The 19,433-nt window shown below is 37.6% G+C and overlaps 1 protein-coding gene across 2 annotated transcripts in view; it reads right to left on the bottom strand.

The window, feature by feature from the left end:
- TENM1 (teneurin transmembrane protein 1) overlaps window positions 1-19,433 on the bottom strand; it is a 476,767-nt gene that overhangs the window by 377,152 nt on the left and 80,182 nt on the right. For both annotated transcript variants that reach the window (XM_075184364.1, XM_075184365.1), the window contains exon 2: window positions 1,716-2,003. In XM_075184364.1, coding sequence (XP_075040465.1) covers window positions 1,716-1,935 — 220 coding nt within the window. In that variant the 5' untranslated portion in view covers window positions 1,936-2,003. The remainder of the gene's footprint in view (window positions 1-1,715; window positions 2,004-19,433) is intronic.

The raw sequence follows: 19,433 nt of genomic DNA, 5'->3' as shown, positions 1-19,433 counted from the left end.
ACCATTGCATCAGTGTTTTCCATCCTCCACAAATTCTGTCTAAGTCATGTACAGACAGATCCTTAGCAGGCAAAACTTCACCCCTCACTTGAGTCCTGTATATGCCTGCGCATAGTTGACAAATGTTTGCCACCCCTTATATATTTCTAATTCTGAATTACTTGGACGAGGATAAGGATGCATGAGTACAGGGCAGCACAGTGGCCTAGTGGTTAGCACTTCTGCCTCACAGCACTGGGGTCATGAGTTTGATTCCCGACCATGGCCTTATCTGTGTGGAGTTTGTATGTTCTCCCTGTGTTTGCATGGGTTTCCTCCAGGTGCTCCGGTTTCCTCCCACACTTCAAATAAAACATACTGGTAGGTTCATTGGCTGCTATCAAAAATTGACCCTAGTCTCTGTCTGTCTGTGTGTGTCTATATTAGGGAATTTAGACTGTAAGCCCCAATGGGGCAGGGACTGATGTGAGGGAGTTCTCTGTACAGTGCTGTGGAATTAGTGGTGCTATATAAATAAATGATGATGATGATGATGAGTATTATTTTTATTGGCTTAATTGCCACTAGTATTGCTTGTTTTCTTGCACAGTAGATTTAGCAATAAGAGCATATTCACCTTTTTTGCACATGCCTAATTTAGGCTCATCACTTGGTGGAAAATATTCATTCTCAGCTGACTACTTTGAACAGGCAATTAGATTCATGAATGACTATCACATCACAGTAGTAGTGTCTCATTAAAATATCAATGTATTGCAAGCAATATTTTGCTTGGACATTAGAACAACATATATAACAAAAATCACAAATAATAGCATTTTCAAATGTTTACCCATAGAGCAATCCAGAAAGAATGAGTGTCTGACGGCTGTAAGTTCCTTTTATAGGTCTACAGACATGTGATTCTTGTTAATTCTTGCAGATTTGCTCATTTCTTGCATGCCCTTTGCTTGTCCTAAATTTTCAAGAGGCATATTATTTGCAAATGTTGGGTGAGTCTGGACAAATGTTTCCATCTCTACTTAGATCTGTCACTCTAGTATTTGTTTTTATTTTATTACAGCTGTTGACAGACTTTATCTCTACAGGAGCAGCTTTAGACCTTCGATTTACAGAGGTGCTGTCTAGGATTTTGTTGATCCCAAATGTGCTTTTCTGGTACTTTTTATTCTTGACATTATAATTGACAACATTTGTATTAGAATTATCAGACTTAATAAAAGTAAGACGGGGATTGTAGTTTTACACCAAATTCTTTGTAAAGAAACTTTATGAAGTAACAATAAAAAGTATTAATTGTTGGTTTATTGGTTTTCTATTGTTATTATGATTTTATAGTATTCTTTTGTTAATTGACTAGTTAAAATGCAATTATAGTAGTGCAAGTTGATCAGGAATGCTGATTCGATGGGTTATAGTTTATCAGTGATCTCAATATACTTGCATTGCTCTTGCATAATATTTCAAAGTTCACCAGGATGTCCATCCTCGGCCAACTGATAATGTAAATCAGAGTACAGGGAAAAATACAGGGGTCCCGGACATGAGAATTCCAAGTCAACAAATAAATTCCACAATGTTATATTTAATAGCTACTATATAACTAAATGCACTAGATCCAAAAAAATTATCAGCCTCTAAAACTTACAATCAAGTATGTAAGTGCGTTATTTAATCAACATCTTACGTGTTTGAATTAATTAACATTGTACTACCTTGATTGGGATCTTCAACTGCTTTCCTTTTCCTGCTGCTATGGCTGTTGTAATTTAGTCTTATTTCTTGTGTACATTCTTGCAGAGTTTCTCTTGAGTTGTACGATTGTCTAGGCTTTCGTTCGTCTTCACTATCTTCCGAAGAGCTGGTGTAAGCGTGATCCATTTCGTGCTTAATTTTTGATAATGGTTGGTAAGGCTTGCTGTCCATCTGCTCCATATTCCGTTAAAAGGATTATTTCACAGTCATAAAGCACAGTGTGCAATATTGGAATAGAAGAGATGTTCCTATAATAAAATAAAAGATAAATATATTATTAGTTGAATAAGCAGGGTGACCATTGTTACCTTGTCCACTGTAGCTATAGAAAACGAACAACATTATGGTCTTCCTGTCTATGTGAATCCATAGATGCTATTACTATATGAACACTTTATACTTTACTGATACACAGGTGATATTATTGTCCTTGTACATGGAACATTGGTTTGTGTTCAATATGAACATGACATAAATAATGGTAATGTTGAGCAAATATTTATATTTAATTTCCCACATACAAATAAATTCACCCAAATCCTAATCAAATACCTTCCAAGTGGAAATTTAAAAGTTGGAACTAACTCTCTAAAGTCTTATAAATTTCCTGAAATTGTACTTTTGCTTTGCCAAACATAGCATAATGTCCTGATGGGAGAGGGTTTACACGTTTTAAGTTTCAGATGTATGTGTCTCTAGCCTCCTGTCACATACAATATTTGCCTCTTGTACATAATGAGATATTCCATTAAAGAAAACCTGCTAGCTATAAAATACAGGGCCTAGAGCTCTATAAAGCCCTATTGCAGAACCCGTCATGCTGATTGTGGAGAAATTGCATACGACACAAGCATAATGGGCCAGATCATAAAAAAACATAGACCTAGGAGAATTCACATCACATTACAAAAGAACACTGTGATTCTTAGTAGCCTAACCATACATTCCCCCCTCCCCTCTCTCACTTTGCTCAAGCTCCACTTGTGATTTCCAAGACGCTTCAGATGATCAATATCTAGTTGGCCTTGTCAGATAGATGATAAAGGCTCATACAAGTAGAGCTAAGTGACCTTTGTTCGAATGACTTAATGTTTTTATTCCACTAGAGATGCCTCTTTTTCTGACCTTTCTATCAGTTTACTGTCAAGCAAAGCTTTCTCATTTGCACTAAGCAACTGTACGAGACACCATTGTTTTGCAGATATTTTTTCAGGCAACCAAATGCATTTATACAAAAAAAAAAAGTGTTGGGTGAAAAGACTTTTTGATCAGCATTATGTTTTCAAAGACTGTTGTCTAGCAATATAAAGGTTGTGAAATAACTAGCGTTCTTAAAAAATCCATCTGAATCAGTGTCTTAAGTTATTCTTCAAAATGAATGGTGTACAATTGTCAGTAATTTTGCGAAGAGAGGTTTAAAAAAATAATTATATGATAGAACAATGAATATAATTTGGTTTGATAGGAAGCAGATCTGCACATGTACAATGAAACTGTATGGCAATAATAAGCTTGGTCGCAGCATGTCATTCAGTGGATCTGTCTTTTTAATTATCAGATGTGCAATTAGTAACATCAATATCTGGCCTTGAGGGTTCGACTCCCACAACACCATTACATTTTTTTAAAAAAAACAACAATGTGACCATGTTAGTCCATTTTAGCTAAACTTACTATGCAAAAGAAAAAATATGAGGTAACGCAAACTATATCTTACACTTTTTCCATTTTATCTTGTAAAGTTAGGTGTGAAGTGGGTTTCCACCTTCAGGTGACTTAAATTTATTGGCTTGCACCTGCTCCCGTGCCACTTTCACTCAGTATATTACATTTTTTCTTTCAACCTTTTCTATTTTGTCTTTATATTCTCAGAGACAGTTGTTTATGTTTGTTGGCTTGTGATGCAGCACAAAGCTGGGTTCTATAGTATTAAATGCAGAGAATACAGCAGAGGTATGTTGTAACCAAGGGCAATTGAATAGACAACACTGCTTGATGATATAAAGGTACATCTGACACATAAAGAAGGGAGTCCAAAAGCATAATACTATGTATTTAGTACAACTTGCAGGTCAGCATGCCCAAGTCAATAAATTAAAGTCATCTGAAGGTGGAAAGCTGCATTACATATGTGAATGGGTGTTTGATATATCTAATTTTCACTGGAAAAAGTAATTCTTTTGGAAATTCTTCCATCTCATTGAACTTCATCATATTTTTAGGTATTTTGGCATTCAGAGGAAACCTCAAATATTTCAAATGACATTCAACTTTAAAATAAAATAAAGTGATATGATAAAATAAAGTTGTTATGTATTTCAAAGAATGGGTAGATACACTATAACACTTCGAGATAATAATGTACACAAAGGGTGATCTTACATATTTCAATGGTACTTTAAGATTGTATTAATTTATTTCATAACCAACTTCTAGCTCTTCATATAAATAATTTAGTCCACTAAATAAAAACAAACTAATTTGGTAATTTCTAAATAAAAAACAAACAAAACACAGCAGGTTGTTTACTGGCTTGGTCGATTAAGCTTATACCATATATTTATAGATTTAATTAATAATATACCAAAGCATCTGTGGTTCCATCTCCTCTAGACTCTGTCTTACAGGTGTACCACAATCTGTCACTAGACTAAACATGTTTTGTGAGATTATTCTGCAAAGTAAACTTCCCTTTTAAGAAATCAGCTCTGACACATGGATATTTGCTGCTCCAGCCAGTGTTGCCTGAAGGTGTTTATACACAGCAAGGTGTAGGGGAAATTGGGACACTGAAATTGTTTAGAAATAATCATGCTATCCCCAAGGTATACAATCTAAGAGGAGAACACATGGATTGACATATGTTGTAGACAATGCAGTCATGAAGGAATGATAATACTATACAACCATCAGTTACTGTACTGCAATTCTCCTTCTCTAATATAAATTAAAGTACAACTAAACCTTTGTCATATTTTGGTATGAGCAAAATTGCTTATTTTTTTACGCAAATCAAGTTTAGATGCAAAATGTCAGTGATATGATCCAAAAATTGTGCTTTTGTTCTGCCGCAGAATCACATTTCACGCTGTATTTGTAAATTCACATTCCGCATTTTCTGGATTTTTTAGCCTTTAAATAAGAGTTTGGACAACAGCAGTGACTATTCCTCCTGCTCTGTGGTCTGTTTGGTGTAAAAAAGGGAAATATCTGAGCCAGCCAAATATAATTGGTGGAAATAAAAAAAAATGACAGGACATTTTGTGCAAAGCACTTAAGTTGCATTGGAGAAACATGCAAACTTTTGAGGCCAAATGCACAATGAGCTGCATATTTCACAGAACAGTTTTCACCATTCCGTCAATCTTCAGACATTATATGGGAGGACTGATTATATAATTATAGTAGCATGGCTTTCTTTCAATCTTATAACATATTTGTTTACTCAGTAAATGTTCTTATTGATATACACTGCCATATACATGTTAAATTGCATTCCACAGGCAGTCACAGAATCGGATTAATGACTAAAATTCCTTGGTATAATCAATGTTTGATACAGCATAACGTCTTCATTGTTTACCCAGTGTTATACAATTACAGCAAGGGTAGATGTTGCAGCAAATGCTACCAGGTTCAAAGTCCTTGGTGACTCAATGATAACATTATATCAGGGCAGGCAGAGGGGCAGACAAAAGGCAAAGGGAAATATTTTTATAAAGATAAGAAAAAGAAGTTCTCTTGTTATAGAGGCACTCTATAGTTCACAATTGATACAGGATACAATCCCTATTAAAATTACAAAACTTTATTAAGTATATTTAAAAACACATATATCAATAGTATCCATTTATTCCTTTTTATTTGGCGAAATATATTAAAAATGATAAAATTGAGTAGGGAAAATGAGTAAGAAAAGGGAAAGTTGTTGTGTTAGTATGTGTTTTGTGTGTGGTAGTAGTAGTGATGGTGAGATTTGAAGAGGGTCCCAGATCATAGTTTGCACCAGGGCCAAGATGTCTTTAGATAAGCTACTTTATTTATATACATACTTACATACTATATATGTATTTAGCCATGTTTCTTTCACATTTAATTGGGTTAAGTCACATTATAACTGAATGGGAGTTAAGCCCTCTGTACATGAGCGATATTAGCCAACAAGGCATTTCCATGTATGAACACAGCACTATGTGAGCACAGCAGATAAATTATTGATACCTTCGCAAAATAGGACAGCCTCTTAAGAAAACGCCTGATGGCTCAGTAGTGCAGCATGCATGACTTGTTGTTATTATTGATAGCTAATTCATATACTTCTGGATTCCATTGAGCTCATGTCTGCACTTGAACTCTTAATTGAAGTTTCTTTTAAGTTGTGTTGTCATTATTGATCCATTATGTGTTGTTTGAAAAACCTGTGTTCACTGACCATGCATTTCTGCATAACCATCATTCATTGCTCTGCTGTGTTCAGCTAGTGTTATGTTTTCACATATGAATGTGCCATTTAAAATGTCAAAATACCAACTGTGTACATGGGACTAATACTGACAATGTGAAATAAACTTGGCTTCATCTGTATGCTTTGAAAGGCAACTGATAATTAAAGCAAAACATCTCCTTAATAATAGTATTTTCTTTTTTCTTAGTATGTACAGCAAAGTGAAAAAGATTGGCATACATATATAAGTTATATCTTATTCTTACACAGTTCCACTTGAGTCCCGTCACATTCCACTTGTGTCCCATTTGCTTCTACTGTCTCTCATCTACCTTCCCTCTAGAATATAAGCTCTCATGGGCAGTTTCCTATCTTCCTTATGTCTTGTGTTTGTCCACTGTCCTTCTACCCTATACATACTTGTTGAGCTCCTATGCTGATATTTGTTTGAGTGCTTTGCTGTTTGCTCATGCTTACGCAGTGAACTTGTGTCTATCTATGCATTACTTGCTTGCCACCCAATCTGTAGTTGAGCTTGACATTGCTATCATCATCATCATCACTATTTATTTATATAGTGCCACTAATACCGCAGCACTGTACAGAGAACTCACTCACATCAGTCCCTGCCCCATTGGAGCTTACAGAAAGGAATAACTTTCTGGCATCAGTATTTTCAATCTCTCATAGTACCCACAAAGACCCCATCCCAAACTAAATGGGAGTTTGACCTCCACCTTAACCTTTCCCCCCAGCAGTGAGAAACTATTTATACTACATCGCACTGGATATCAAGGTGTATTAATCACACAGAGATGCAAGTTAAACTGGATAACAGATTATACCTCACCCCAGCCAGGTTATGTGGCCCTCCCAAATGAAATCATGCTGGTGTCAATGCGACCAAACAGCTGATATATTTCACGTCTTTTCGACATGCCCCATCAGACACCCACTTTGGTAAGAGGTTTTTTATTTAATTTCCACTGTTTTGGATGGGTCCAGGCATAACACTACTCCATCTTTATCCCACCTCTGTCCTTAAACATGACTGATATCTCCTTGGTTATATCCTAACAGTGACCAGAGCAGTGTCAGCTCACAATTGGAAAGCTGTTGCTCCCACTACCTTGCCTAGAATCCTCTCTAAAATCCAGCATAGTTTTGAGATGGAGACGATCTCCATGCCTTATTCTAACTCCGCTTCGGCTCCCACAATAAAGTGGTTTAAGTGGCACATGTATGCCCCAGGAGGAGCTGGAGCATCTGGAGGACCCCATTCCCCTCTCCTACTCATTCGCCTCAAGCCTTATCTGACTCCCCTCGGGATATTTAGTAGATCATTGTTTTTTTCGTGCTGTAACTAGAAAGGTTTATACTTTTGCATTGGGCAATGTCATGTTTACTCTACAAAGGACTGACAATATCTCCTCTTTTCTTTTGAATTTTATTATCTGTGGATTATGTTGTGTTGTAATACTTATTGAACAACAACTACATCCCCTTCCTCCCCTTGTCTCCCCTCTCCTTCCCCATTTCCCTCTTTTTATTGTTTGACTCCCTTCTTATGTTCTGTACCCCATACCCTTGCAAACACTTCTCAATAAAAATGTATTGATGGAAAATAAAAGTAGTCTTCTTGTTCTCAGGATTATTTTATGCTTTAAAAAAAAGATATGCCAAGCAGTATTTAAGGAGAATAGTGGAAATATTAAATATAATAGAAGGAGTGGTTCTAAAGCGTTAGGAGATTTACTTTGATGTAATGTTTACATTTTAAACAATTCACTTTTTCAGACTTTTAAGCCTCCTCTGTAACGTATGTGATGGGAAAACTAGAAGATGGATGAATTAAATGTGATTATATTAATATTTGTTGTATATTATTTTGCTTTTAATATTTTTAAAAGTTGTTTGATATTCTGCACAGCAAGGCTCTGCAGATATGGAATAAATGTACGTTTAAAAAGTTTGTTTGTGACAGTTTCTCTCTGCTAGCAGGTACTCCACCCTGATTAATGTAACTGTCTGTGTAACAATGTAATAAGCTACATGTAAGAAGAAATTGTCTATATAAACTGTGCAATTTGGATGAAGAGTGTGTCAGTCTCTTGTGAGTATTCTAACTTCTCATTTCATCTGATTCCTTGTATTATACTTCCTATTTTGTTAAATGCCATATCATCTAGGTGCACTTATATGGAAAGCAGGTTTACTTCTTGAACTGTGCTAGTTGAACCATCTATACACTCGAATGCAAAACAAGATGGTTTGCGGTGCCTGTCTACTGGGTTTGTAAGTTAGATATACTGGATCTAGACATACTGAATATCTTTGACGATTACCAAAAAATAATAAAATGCCAGAGAACAATACACAGTTTAAAATCAGATCCCACCATGAATTTGAATATACATAGACCTATAGACAATTCAGCTCCTGCTCAAATAGATTGTCACCTTCAGTAATTTGACATTTCTCCACCACAAACACACCCCATATGCTGATGAAATTTTGATTAGTGTGTTGTACAGTCTCTGATGCTCCTGGGCACAAGCCTATCATGTCTTATGCTATATCCAGCCATAGCTCTATGCAGTTAAAGCAATGACATTTTGAAAAACTAGAGTAAATTTGACATTTAAAGCAACAGCAGCTTCAACCTACCCTTATTATCATTACTTTTCAAGTGTCCTAAGGTCAAATGACAATGTTGTACCTTATGGTTGCATGAATAAAAACTCCTGACACTTGTGATAGGACTTTTACCCAAAAAAGAGCAGATGGAAGTCTAAGGCATGGATGTTGCTCTCATTTGGCAGATATGTGAATATCTGACACTCCTTAGAAACATCTGTAACCATAGAAACAAATTGTGGATTGAAATTAGGGTTTCTATGCATACAGGTGCTACTATGGAATGCCAGATACTCATAACATGTCTTCCAAATTGCAGCAATAGCTATATCTTTCAACAGACATTTATTGTTCTAAGTCTTATTTCAAGTATCAGAATTTATTTCTGTAAATTTTTGTACATAGGTAAAATTATTAACCAGAAATGCAAATGGCCCATAGCGTCCTCCTAGCTGATAAAAGAACAGTCAATCAGGAAAATTTCTACTAAAATCTACTAAAATGGCTAACGAAAAGTTAAATCATATTCTTCCATACTGTACATTTTGGCAGTATATGACCCATGGGTAACATACTCAGAGAAGAACATCGGCCATCAAATGGTGTTTAGTCTGTGAATATGTTTTACCACCATAGAAAAGTTTGTTTATTTAAACTTCCTTTAAGGAGACGGTGAGACTCTGGAAACTGTTTGTAGATGTAAGCTATGATGAGGTGCTAAGTAGACAGCAGACATTGCCTATTGCATAAAGATGAAGGGCCCGAGTCATTAAGGAGAGAAAAGCATAAAAAAGGAGTAAATTTGCACCAAGGCAAAACTATGTTGCATTGGAGGTGGAGGTAATTTTAAAATGTGGGTACAGATTTATAGTTGGGGTAGGTCATGTCATAGATCAACTTTAAATTTCAGTGTAAAAAAAATAAAGCTATCAAGTATTTGTGTACTACATGAAGAAACAGGCAGCATTTATCTTAAGTGCAAAATAATAAAATAATTTGCACAACTTGCATTGTAAAATGGTTTGTCAAGGAGAAGATCTACTACTTTTTTTTTGCTTTGCTCTCCTTAATGAAGTGAGGTTGGCCCCATTCCATAAGGAAAGTTTTATTCATAATGTGCAGGTGCTATGGTTGTGATTGTTTCCCATGTGTATTAGGCTGTCCCCCATGCCCTTCCTTCTCTAAGTCTATGTTCTGTCTCCTCCTCCTGTTATCCTAACTTCATTCTTTCCTGGCCAATGATTCTCTTTGCAGTTTGAAAAATGCAAATAGGTCACCAATCTACTCTTCATATAGGAGACATATAGAAGTTTAGAGATGGCAGGAATGTTTCCGCAGCCCTCTATGAAGCCACTCAGTAAGTGTAATAAGTCATGAAGCATGTATGCCAAGTCACAAAAAATTGCATCTTTGTTAACCTACTCTTTGTTAACCTACTAATTCTATGCATCTGTATTGTTTCATCTCCTTACTCAACCTTCCCTCATTGTGTGATTCTATCTCCCACTTGCATTCTCTTTTATTAATTATTTGTCTCTATGTATTTTTAGAAAATAAACAATAACAGTGCACTAAATTGGTCAGCAATGCACATCAAACAACAATTTATATATATACAGGTAGCAAAAAAAAAATCTCAGACTTAAACTTCCATCTTTCTTCAGGTGTGCAAAATAGATTCAAAGGGGTTATTTCCCCACCCATAACTCGCATATATCTCACAAAAAAAGATAAAATTTTTGTGAACAAACATACAAAACATATATAATACATTATATATCACTGAATATTTCCCTTTAATATCCACCTTTCTTCCCTCTGTACCTCTACTGTGAATGCTGCAGAGACTATTACTGCTTATTAATGAAACAGTGTATGTTGGATGCTATAATTGCAAACAATGTATAACTTTTGCTTAAGTGAATAACAATGTATGAGCTAACCCACCAGTGAACAGCAATTGCAGCATCTGCTTTTCCCTATAAAACTTTGTCTGCAAATAATTTTTCATGTGTGGAATACATAGCATGGCACATCTGCCTCTTAGGAAAAGAGCAGCTTACATATGAAAATCACAAATTAATTAGGCCCTTCGGTGCTTAGCGCCAAACAGATGGCTGAAATTAGATTATTTGTCCGCAGGAATTTTGCCATTTTGTAACTAATAATATATTGTGAATTGAAGTACGGAACTCAGAATCTATGTTTTAGTCAGTGAGAATTCACAGTTCTGAGCTTCAAAAAGAAACAAAACTTTATTGTAAAAATATAAAAAGAAACATATTGGGCCTGATTCATTAAGGAGTGTAAGTGGCATTTTTTTTGCATATAAAGCGCACAATTACTCTGCTACAGATCACAAGAGCATTCAAGTAACCTGTGAGCGCAAAGGACACTTTTGCAAGCCTACAATTTCAAGGAGGGAACGGGGTGGGGAAGGAGCATATGCCTGTAGTCAATGTACAGTAAGGGTGTGTCGAGCTGAGCCCACAGAGTAGTGTCCGATTCAAGCTCTGAGCATCTCTAAGGTACTTGTTTTATAGCCGTATTGCCGCTTCAGTTACAGGTGTAGTCTAACTGCCGATTACTAGTGATGACGGCTGAGTATGTAGCCAGAACATGTGTCTGCAATCAGAAGCAACTGTAAAAATTTATTTTATGCACAGTAGAGATTAATTATATCCTAAGAAATGTTTTTCATGGGGGAAAAAAAACAACATTTTCCAAAGTTTTGTCATTAATGATTATATTATTAATAGATGACTATAATTGCATAGTTTTTTTGTTTTTTTTCTGTGCGTTCTTTTGTGAGTTTATATTCCTCATATGTATTGAACATATCCTGCAGTGTCTGTTTAGTAGAGCAGAGCAGACCTCTACCCATATTCAAGACCACACGTACCACACATGCAAATACCCGTTTCACATGCACTTTTTAAAAAAACGCACATTGCATTATTTTTGTGCGCCTTCATGAATCAGCCCCATACTGTTCACTGTGCATCCAATAACATTTGTGCACGGTGAATAAATTTAAAATAGCCTACAGAAATAATATTAAATAGCCACATAAGGCAGATAAGAAAAATAAACATAGCTGACAAAGGCCCTTGTATAAGAAAGCACCCATTATTTATCCCAAATTTAGTTGTCCAATTTAGTAATTTTTGACTAAATTGTCTGACTAATTTATCATGAGTGAAACATCCAAAATCCTATCAATTCCATTAATCTGTGAGGATAGAGAGTATAGTCAGCTAATGTTCTTCTTTTATACATGTGTGAGGTCATTGGTCATTCCAAATGTGGTGGGGAGAGCATAGTGACCAGTACACAGTGTGATCTGGTTGGTTAGTGTAGAACCTGAATGGCCAATGCAGTACCTGAATTTAAATTTGGCTGCCTGTATGCATGTTTAAAAATCCATGCCTCATTCTTCAGCAAAGTCACTATTTCCTTGTGAATTGATTGTTTCCTCTAGTCTGATTGAGCGCATTTTAGTACACAGTACTTATTTTACAGATTCACAAACACAAGCAAAATGCAGAAGAACTCTTTCCTTTCATTTTTTTAAGTTTCTTTAATTTTTAAACTTGTAACTATCTATTCAAGTGCAGAGTAAGATATTAGTTTCCCTTTTAGAATGCTCATGTCAAGAATCACATCTGTCATACACTAGTGTTTCTGAATTTATCATAATCTTGTAGGATTATCCTTAAATAAATAGAAGCTGTAATATTATATTTCCACTGTATTGTTTTGGAGCTGCTAACATAGGATTCAGGCACAAGCTCAGGCTGACACAAATTTCACCTGATTGTATATCCTGCTGTTTTGTGAAGACGATCTGCCAGTCAGTATGAAAGGAACCTTAACTTGGCTGTATATTTAAGAGACGGCTGTGATTTGCATGGTTGTTACTAACAGTATGTCAGCTTCTGCACATTTAATGACCTCAATTTTCACTTCCCAATTAAGGCTGCATTATCAGCTAACAGGAAGAGATTTTTCTTAGCCCTTTATCTGTCTCCTACTGAAATAAGCAGCATTATAAGTTTCTGCTCTGTAATGAAAATGTTATCGTGGCATTTATTTTTGCTTTAGTGCTTTCCATATTATGAAAAGCATGTAAATGTTCTATATTATGCTTTCTGTTCTCTGACCTCCCGATAGTAGGGCACGCCAGCTGTTCAATCCATTTGCAGTCATCAGCCTTCAGGAAAGATACACCCATAACCCATATCGACAATAAACAAACATTAAATAATCAAGCCAGTTATTGTGCCATTTTAGAAAAGTATTGTATATCCCATAGCTGTTACTGCGGTTATAAGCATTATCCAAAGCTGCGTATTGGATTTTGTCTGGAAGCTTCCAAAGAGCATGGTAAGAAATATATAAAAACGATCAAATCAAAGTGTGAGTCAATCAATATCATAGGCCTATATTTTTACAGTGACTGAAAAGCACTTGCTTTTTATTTATTAATAATTTATTTTTCGTGTATTATTCGAAAAGAAACAAAAATACTACTAAACTGGTTAACAATGCACATCAGGCATTCATTTATATATATATAACAAATAAATCATCTTATAATAATAATAATAATAATAAAACTTCAGGGGGTAAATGTATCATACCCCGGTTTCTTCAACTCCCACGAGTTGAAGAAACTGGGGTATGATACATTTACCCCCAGGTGTTAAATGTGGAATCGAATGGTCTATGTTGCAAATATATCCCCTCCAGTATCCTATCTATAATAGTACATACTTACCTACTTTTGAAGGCAGCTGTCCAAGAGGAGGTCCGTCGAGGGGTGCGTGGCCATGCGTGGTGCGCTGTTAGGCTCCGCCCCTGTCAATCTTAGGCAAATCTAGCCAATCACAGCAGAGGACGGGGAGAAACGCCCAATCGTGGCCCCGTCTTGAACACTGGGGACAACTGGATCCGGGATTTTTGCCTGCTCTCTCGGGAGTTCGGGAGAACTCCCAAAAATTCGGGAGTCTCCCGGACATTATTATAATAGTGTGTCTATTAGCCCTTACACCTAATGCTTTAGTCATTTGGTTGGCCTGGGTGTACGGAGACCTCTGTGGTCATGTAATTTCCTCCCTTCCCCTTTCTTTCCTTTCCTGATTTGTGCAGCATGCCATATCTCAATTTCTTAGCATTCAAAACCAGATGAAAGGTCATAGTAGTTGTATTACAATAGGCCCAAAAAGAGTACCCCTAGCTGCATGATTTTTACACAGAATAACAATAAGTAAAATATAAAAAATAAAAAATAGAAATATAATTCCCTGCACGAGCTACTAACTGGATTACTAGTATGAAATTAGAAGCACTATGTTCTGCTCCTAGTGGTAAAATAATAATTTGACCCGTTAGGCTGGTTAAATGTCTGAAAAACACTGTACACATTTATAGATTCCAACAGAGCTAATTTAGCTTTCATGTTGCCTTACAATTAGGTTGCAATTTGATAAATTTTTATAATAGCCAAGAGACATGTTTTGCAATTTCTTTATCCAAATAAAGCCAGGAACCCCAGAATTCTTCAAAACATATATCATTGTTATAACTCCATTACAGAAAGTGTTCTAAATACCATTTTTTATACAACATATTAAATGCATGATCATTTTTTTTGCTTACGCTTAAAACTATTTTTTAGTAGGAATAATTTAAACTGTATACAATGATATGCTTAATAGCTACTGCATTTTGTGTATAAAATTCCTTACTGGCAAGGGTTTAAGAAAACCCAAAACTTAAAATCCACTACTAAAATTCATTAAATTAACATTAAATCCTGAATTGTATTTACTTCTGCTATGCCATTTCTCAGATTCACCTGATAATTCCAAACATGCACTAGACTCTTATTCTTTATTCTACCATTCTCCTAAGCACTAGTTTTGTTGATGCCCTGCTTTGTGTACTTTCCAGTGAATGCAAATGGGAAAAAGGACAGAGAAGGACAAAACTGCCAAGGGGAGAGTGCAAAATGCCCCTTATCTCAGAAATGTAGTCTAAGAGGTATGTTTACTAAACTGCGGGTTTGAAAAAGTGGAGATGCTGCCTATAGCAACCAATCAGATTCTAGCTATCATTCATCATTATCATCACCATTAATTTATATAGCGCCACTAATTCTGCAGCGCTGTACAGAGAACTCACTCACATCAGTCCCTGCTTATTGGGGCTTACAGTATAAATTCCCTAACACACACACACACACACAGACAGACAGACAGACACACAGACAGACAGACAGACAGACAGACAGACAGACAGACACACAGACTAGGGTCAATTTGCTAGCAGCCAATTAACCTACCAGTATGTTTTTGGAGTGTGGGAGGAAACCAGAGCACCCGGTGGAAACCCACGCAAACACAGTGAGACCATACAAACTCCTCACAGATAAGGCCATGGTGGGGAATTGAACTCATAAGGCAGAAGTGCTAACCACTAAGCCACTATGCTTCATTAGTACATTCTACAAAATGACAGCTAGAATCTGATTGCTCCACTTTTTCAAACCCGCAGTTGAGTAAATATATCCCAAAGTCTTTAGCATATGGAAAGCACTATGCGTTACATACAATGCAGTAATACGTCTTGGTGAGTGGGTCTCTTTAAATATTTTTACAATATTTACAAATGTTTATGGCAAGAGATATCTAACATTTCAAACATATTAAATGTTAATATCACTTATAAAGTAGTGGATTTTAAAATTAATTTCTCATCCCTTCTTACCTGAATGTCAAAGTTCTGCACTTAGTATCACCTTCCTCTGCTTCATGTAATTCCACCTCTTCAGCCCACCAAGCATAACCAATTTATTTCAAAAACCATCTCGGTAACTTACTTTTAAACATATTTACAATTGTGGCTGTGCATATTGGTTCATCATCTGAACACGGAGGCTCATGGGAAGGGACCCTCATCATTCATATAAGCAAATTGTGAAATTTCTTTTTAAGTACAATTAGCCTTTAAAGTTAAATAAAAAGATCTCTCTGATAACCTTGCCATTAATCTTTACAAATGCATAAGACGACAGAATCACAATACAGGGATTTTACATTATTAGCAGTGAATATATGCAATATGCTGCAAGGGAAGTGGTGCGGGCTGATACAATAGATGCATTGAAAATAAAATTAATATTTGTTTAGAACAGAAAGAAAAGATTTCTAAAAACAGTTTGATCAGAAAGAACATTTGCAATAATAGGCTCCACGCTATATAGTTATAGTTATAGTCAATTTACAAATCTTTTACATCTGGTTCAGTTAAAAAAATAATAATAAAAATGTGTTTTAGTGGAATAATCATGGCTTATTGTTATGAGCCGCGACGGTGACATTCTCCTGCCCCCGGTGTCCCTTCACTTCCGGTTTCCGGCCCGACCGTTGCTAGGGCAACGGCCGGATGCCAATATGTCAGTTCGCCGCGTCCCGGCAACACAGGGCAGCTGGGCACGTGCGTTTTAATTATCATCAAGCCTGCGGGCTAAGGAAGGCATTACTACATTTATTAAGCAGCGCCTGGTGGCTGGTTAGGTCATACTTGTCCCTGTCTCTGATTGACTGCATTTAGTATTTAAGGCAGGGAGGGCTTAGCCTCCCTGCCGGTTATAGCGTTTAACTCCCTGTGGATTGCTGACCTGCTGTGTGCTGTGTGCTGAGTTGCCTACTACTGATAGATCTCCTGTTGTTGACCTTGGCTTTGTTTTGGACCTGCTTGAACTCTGATTGCCCTGACCTCTGCTTGTTATTTGGATATCTCTGCTTGCTGCCAGCTCTGACCTATTGGCCTGTCTTTGACTACTCTGCTTGCTTCGGACCCCTGGCCTTGGCTTACGTCTGACCATCCGTTATTCTCTGAATTGCCTCCTCCGGCCCTGCCACTGCGGTTTTGTTAATAAACTTACACTACAATAGAGTTAAGACCTGGGGGCATCTGAGTACCTGTGAGCACATCAAGCTCTATGGGAAAGGTAGCTGCTATAGGCGAAGACCTCTACCGCTAGTTCTGTAAGTTTATTACGAGAACGGCAGCCTAACATTATAACTGGCCCAAAATTAAAAGGAGGAACTCGATTAGATGGACGAGAGTGGAACCAGTCCAACTCCAGCCCAAGTTCTGGCTGGTCAAATTCAGACTCTGTCTCAGAAGGTTCAGTGATTATCGCATCAGTTATCTGCACAGGAATAAGCTTCCAGAACTTCACAAGTCACTCTGCCACATGTGGCAGAACCTAAATTAAATTTGCCAGACAGGTTTTCTGAGGACAGAGCTCTGTACTGGAATTTCAAAGAGACCTGTAAGCTTTACTTCCGCCTGAGACCTCGGTCTTACGGCTTTCAACAGCAAAGGGTTGGTATCATCATTTCCCTCCTCCAGGGTGATCCACAGTCATGGGACTTTAGTTTGGCTCTAGCAAGTCCAACTTTGCAGTCAGTGGATGCTTTCTTTAACGCCTTGGGACTGCTTTATGATTATCCAGATCAACTGGCCTTGGCTGAGGCTCATTTGAGGGCCTTGAAGAAAGGCCGGCGCTCTGCTGAGGAGTATTGTGCTGAATTTAGGCGATGGTCTACTGACAGCGAATGGAATTATCCAGCGCTACGTAGCCAATTTTGCTTAGGGTTGTCAGAACAGATCAAGGACGCTCTTGTGCAGTACCCTTCTCCAACATCTCTGGAGACACTGATGCAGCTCGCCATCAAAATTGACAGACGGATCAAGGAGAGGAAGGCGGAAAAAGAGGTGCCATCTTTTTCACCTGCGTTTGTTCCTGCATCAATGGACACTGAAGAGCTCATGCAATTAGGAGCATACTGTTTTTCTTCTAAAGAAAAGAATAGAAGACGGACCCAAGGCATTTGTCTCTACTGTGGCATCAAGGGTCAATTTTCCAGCTCCTGTCCTAACAAATCTGGAAAAGAGCAAGCCTAGGGAATAAGGAGGAAGTTCGCCAAGGTCTGCAAATCATCTCCTCCAAAAATGCAGTCGTAGTTCCTTCATGCATCACCCACGGTGCTTGTTCTGTGGCTGTCTCAGCTTTTGTAGATAGTGGTGCCGCTGGCAACTTTCGGAACATCGGATTTGCTCATTCTTCCGGGATCCCTTCTGTGAAGCTTGACTCTGCTATCACTGTCTGTGACCTGGATGCAGGTCCATTGCCTGACAGCAAAATTGTTTATGAAACTCCCCTGCTGCAGTTAACTGTGGGTGCTCTTCACTCAGAAACCCTGTCTTTCTACCTCATTAATTGTCCATCTGTTCCGTTAATATTAGGCCATCCTTGGCTCTCCCTCCAGAACCCTGTAGTGGATTGGGCTGCAGAGGAGATTACTCAATGGAGTTCCCATTGTTTGCAGTCTTGTTTGACCTTGCCCCTCCGGATTCTGCAACCTCTGTCTGAGCGGCTCCCTCCTCAGTACCATGAATTCCAGGATGTGTGCTCTAAAAAAAGCAGCTGACTCTCTGCTTCCACATCGGGATTTTGATTGTGCCATTGATTTGATTCCAGGTTCTAGATTACCCAAAGGGAGGTTGTATTCACTCTCTGGTCCAGAGACCAAGGCCATGCAAAAGTATGTAGAGGAAAATCTGGAAAAAGGTTTTATTAGATCTTCAAAGTCCCCAGTATGAGCCGGATGTTTATATCAAAAAAAGATGGTGGATTGAGGCCTTGCATTGACTTTCAGGGCTTTAATCAAATCAGAATTCAAAAAACCTATCCGCATCCCTCTCAGACATTACCATCTGTGTTCCAGACAGCAGACCTCTGGCCTGTCCCTACTCCGTGTATTACCTTTCACTCCTGTGAGCTGCTGTGTGACCATAAACTTGTACTACACTGAGTATAAGACCTGGGGGCATCCAAGTACCTGTGAGCATAACCAGTCTCTACGGGAAAGGCGGCTGCTATAGGTGAAGACCTCTTCCGCTAGTTCGACAAGTTTATTACGCTCTGGTGGTCATAACACTAACCTATGGTTTTAGAACTCTTATGTTTGTGGTTTTAAATGTTCTCTCTCGCACAGGGCACAACTTGTCTAATTATGGCTTTGACCCATCTGCCACCCTCACTAAATCCGCTACATGTTCCTTTTACTCACCTGTTATCAGATGTATAAAACGACCACACAGGAATAAGGACAAATAGCCTTACAGATATGCTGTGTTGAAAATTGCTGATTCTGGGCAAATTTGTTAAGTTAACAGTCACAATGATATCACCTTTATGACACTTTTACACTCTCAGGGACTGATTCACCAAAGAATGTAATTGCCGAATTTGTGCGTATAATCTGCAAATTTAATCTGTGCATGCCCAGAACCAGATCATATGCAACTAAATGCAGCAATGGTCTATTCATCCTCATACACAAAGGACACTTACTATAGCCTATGATTTCTGGGATGGAACAGAACAAGGACGGGGCATTTGCCCGTAGCTAATGTACAGTAAGGGCATGCCAAACTCGAGCACACACAGCCACGTCCAATTCAAGCTTTGGTCATCTCAAAGGTACTTGTTTTTCTGTCGTATCTCTTGCTCCAGCTA

This window comes from Mixophyes fleayi, chromosome 9 (assembly GCF_038048845.1).
Source record: "Mixophyes fleayi isolate aMixFle1 chromosome 9, aMixFle1.hap1, whole genome shotgun sequence".
NCBI classification, from domain to species: domain Eukaryota; kingdom Metazoa; phylum Chordata; class Amphibia; order Anura; family Limnodynastidae; genus Mixophyes; species Mixophyes fleayi.
Note: the sequence above shows the minus strand (reverse complement) of the source record. Positions and strands in the feature narration are given on the sequence as shown.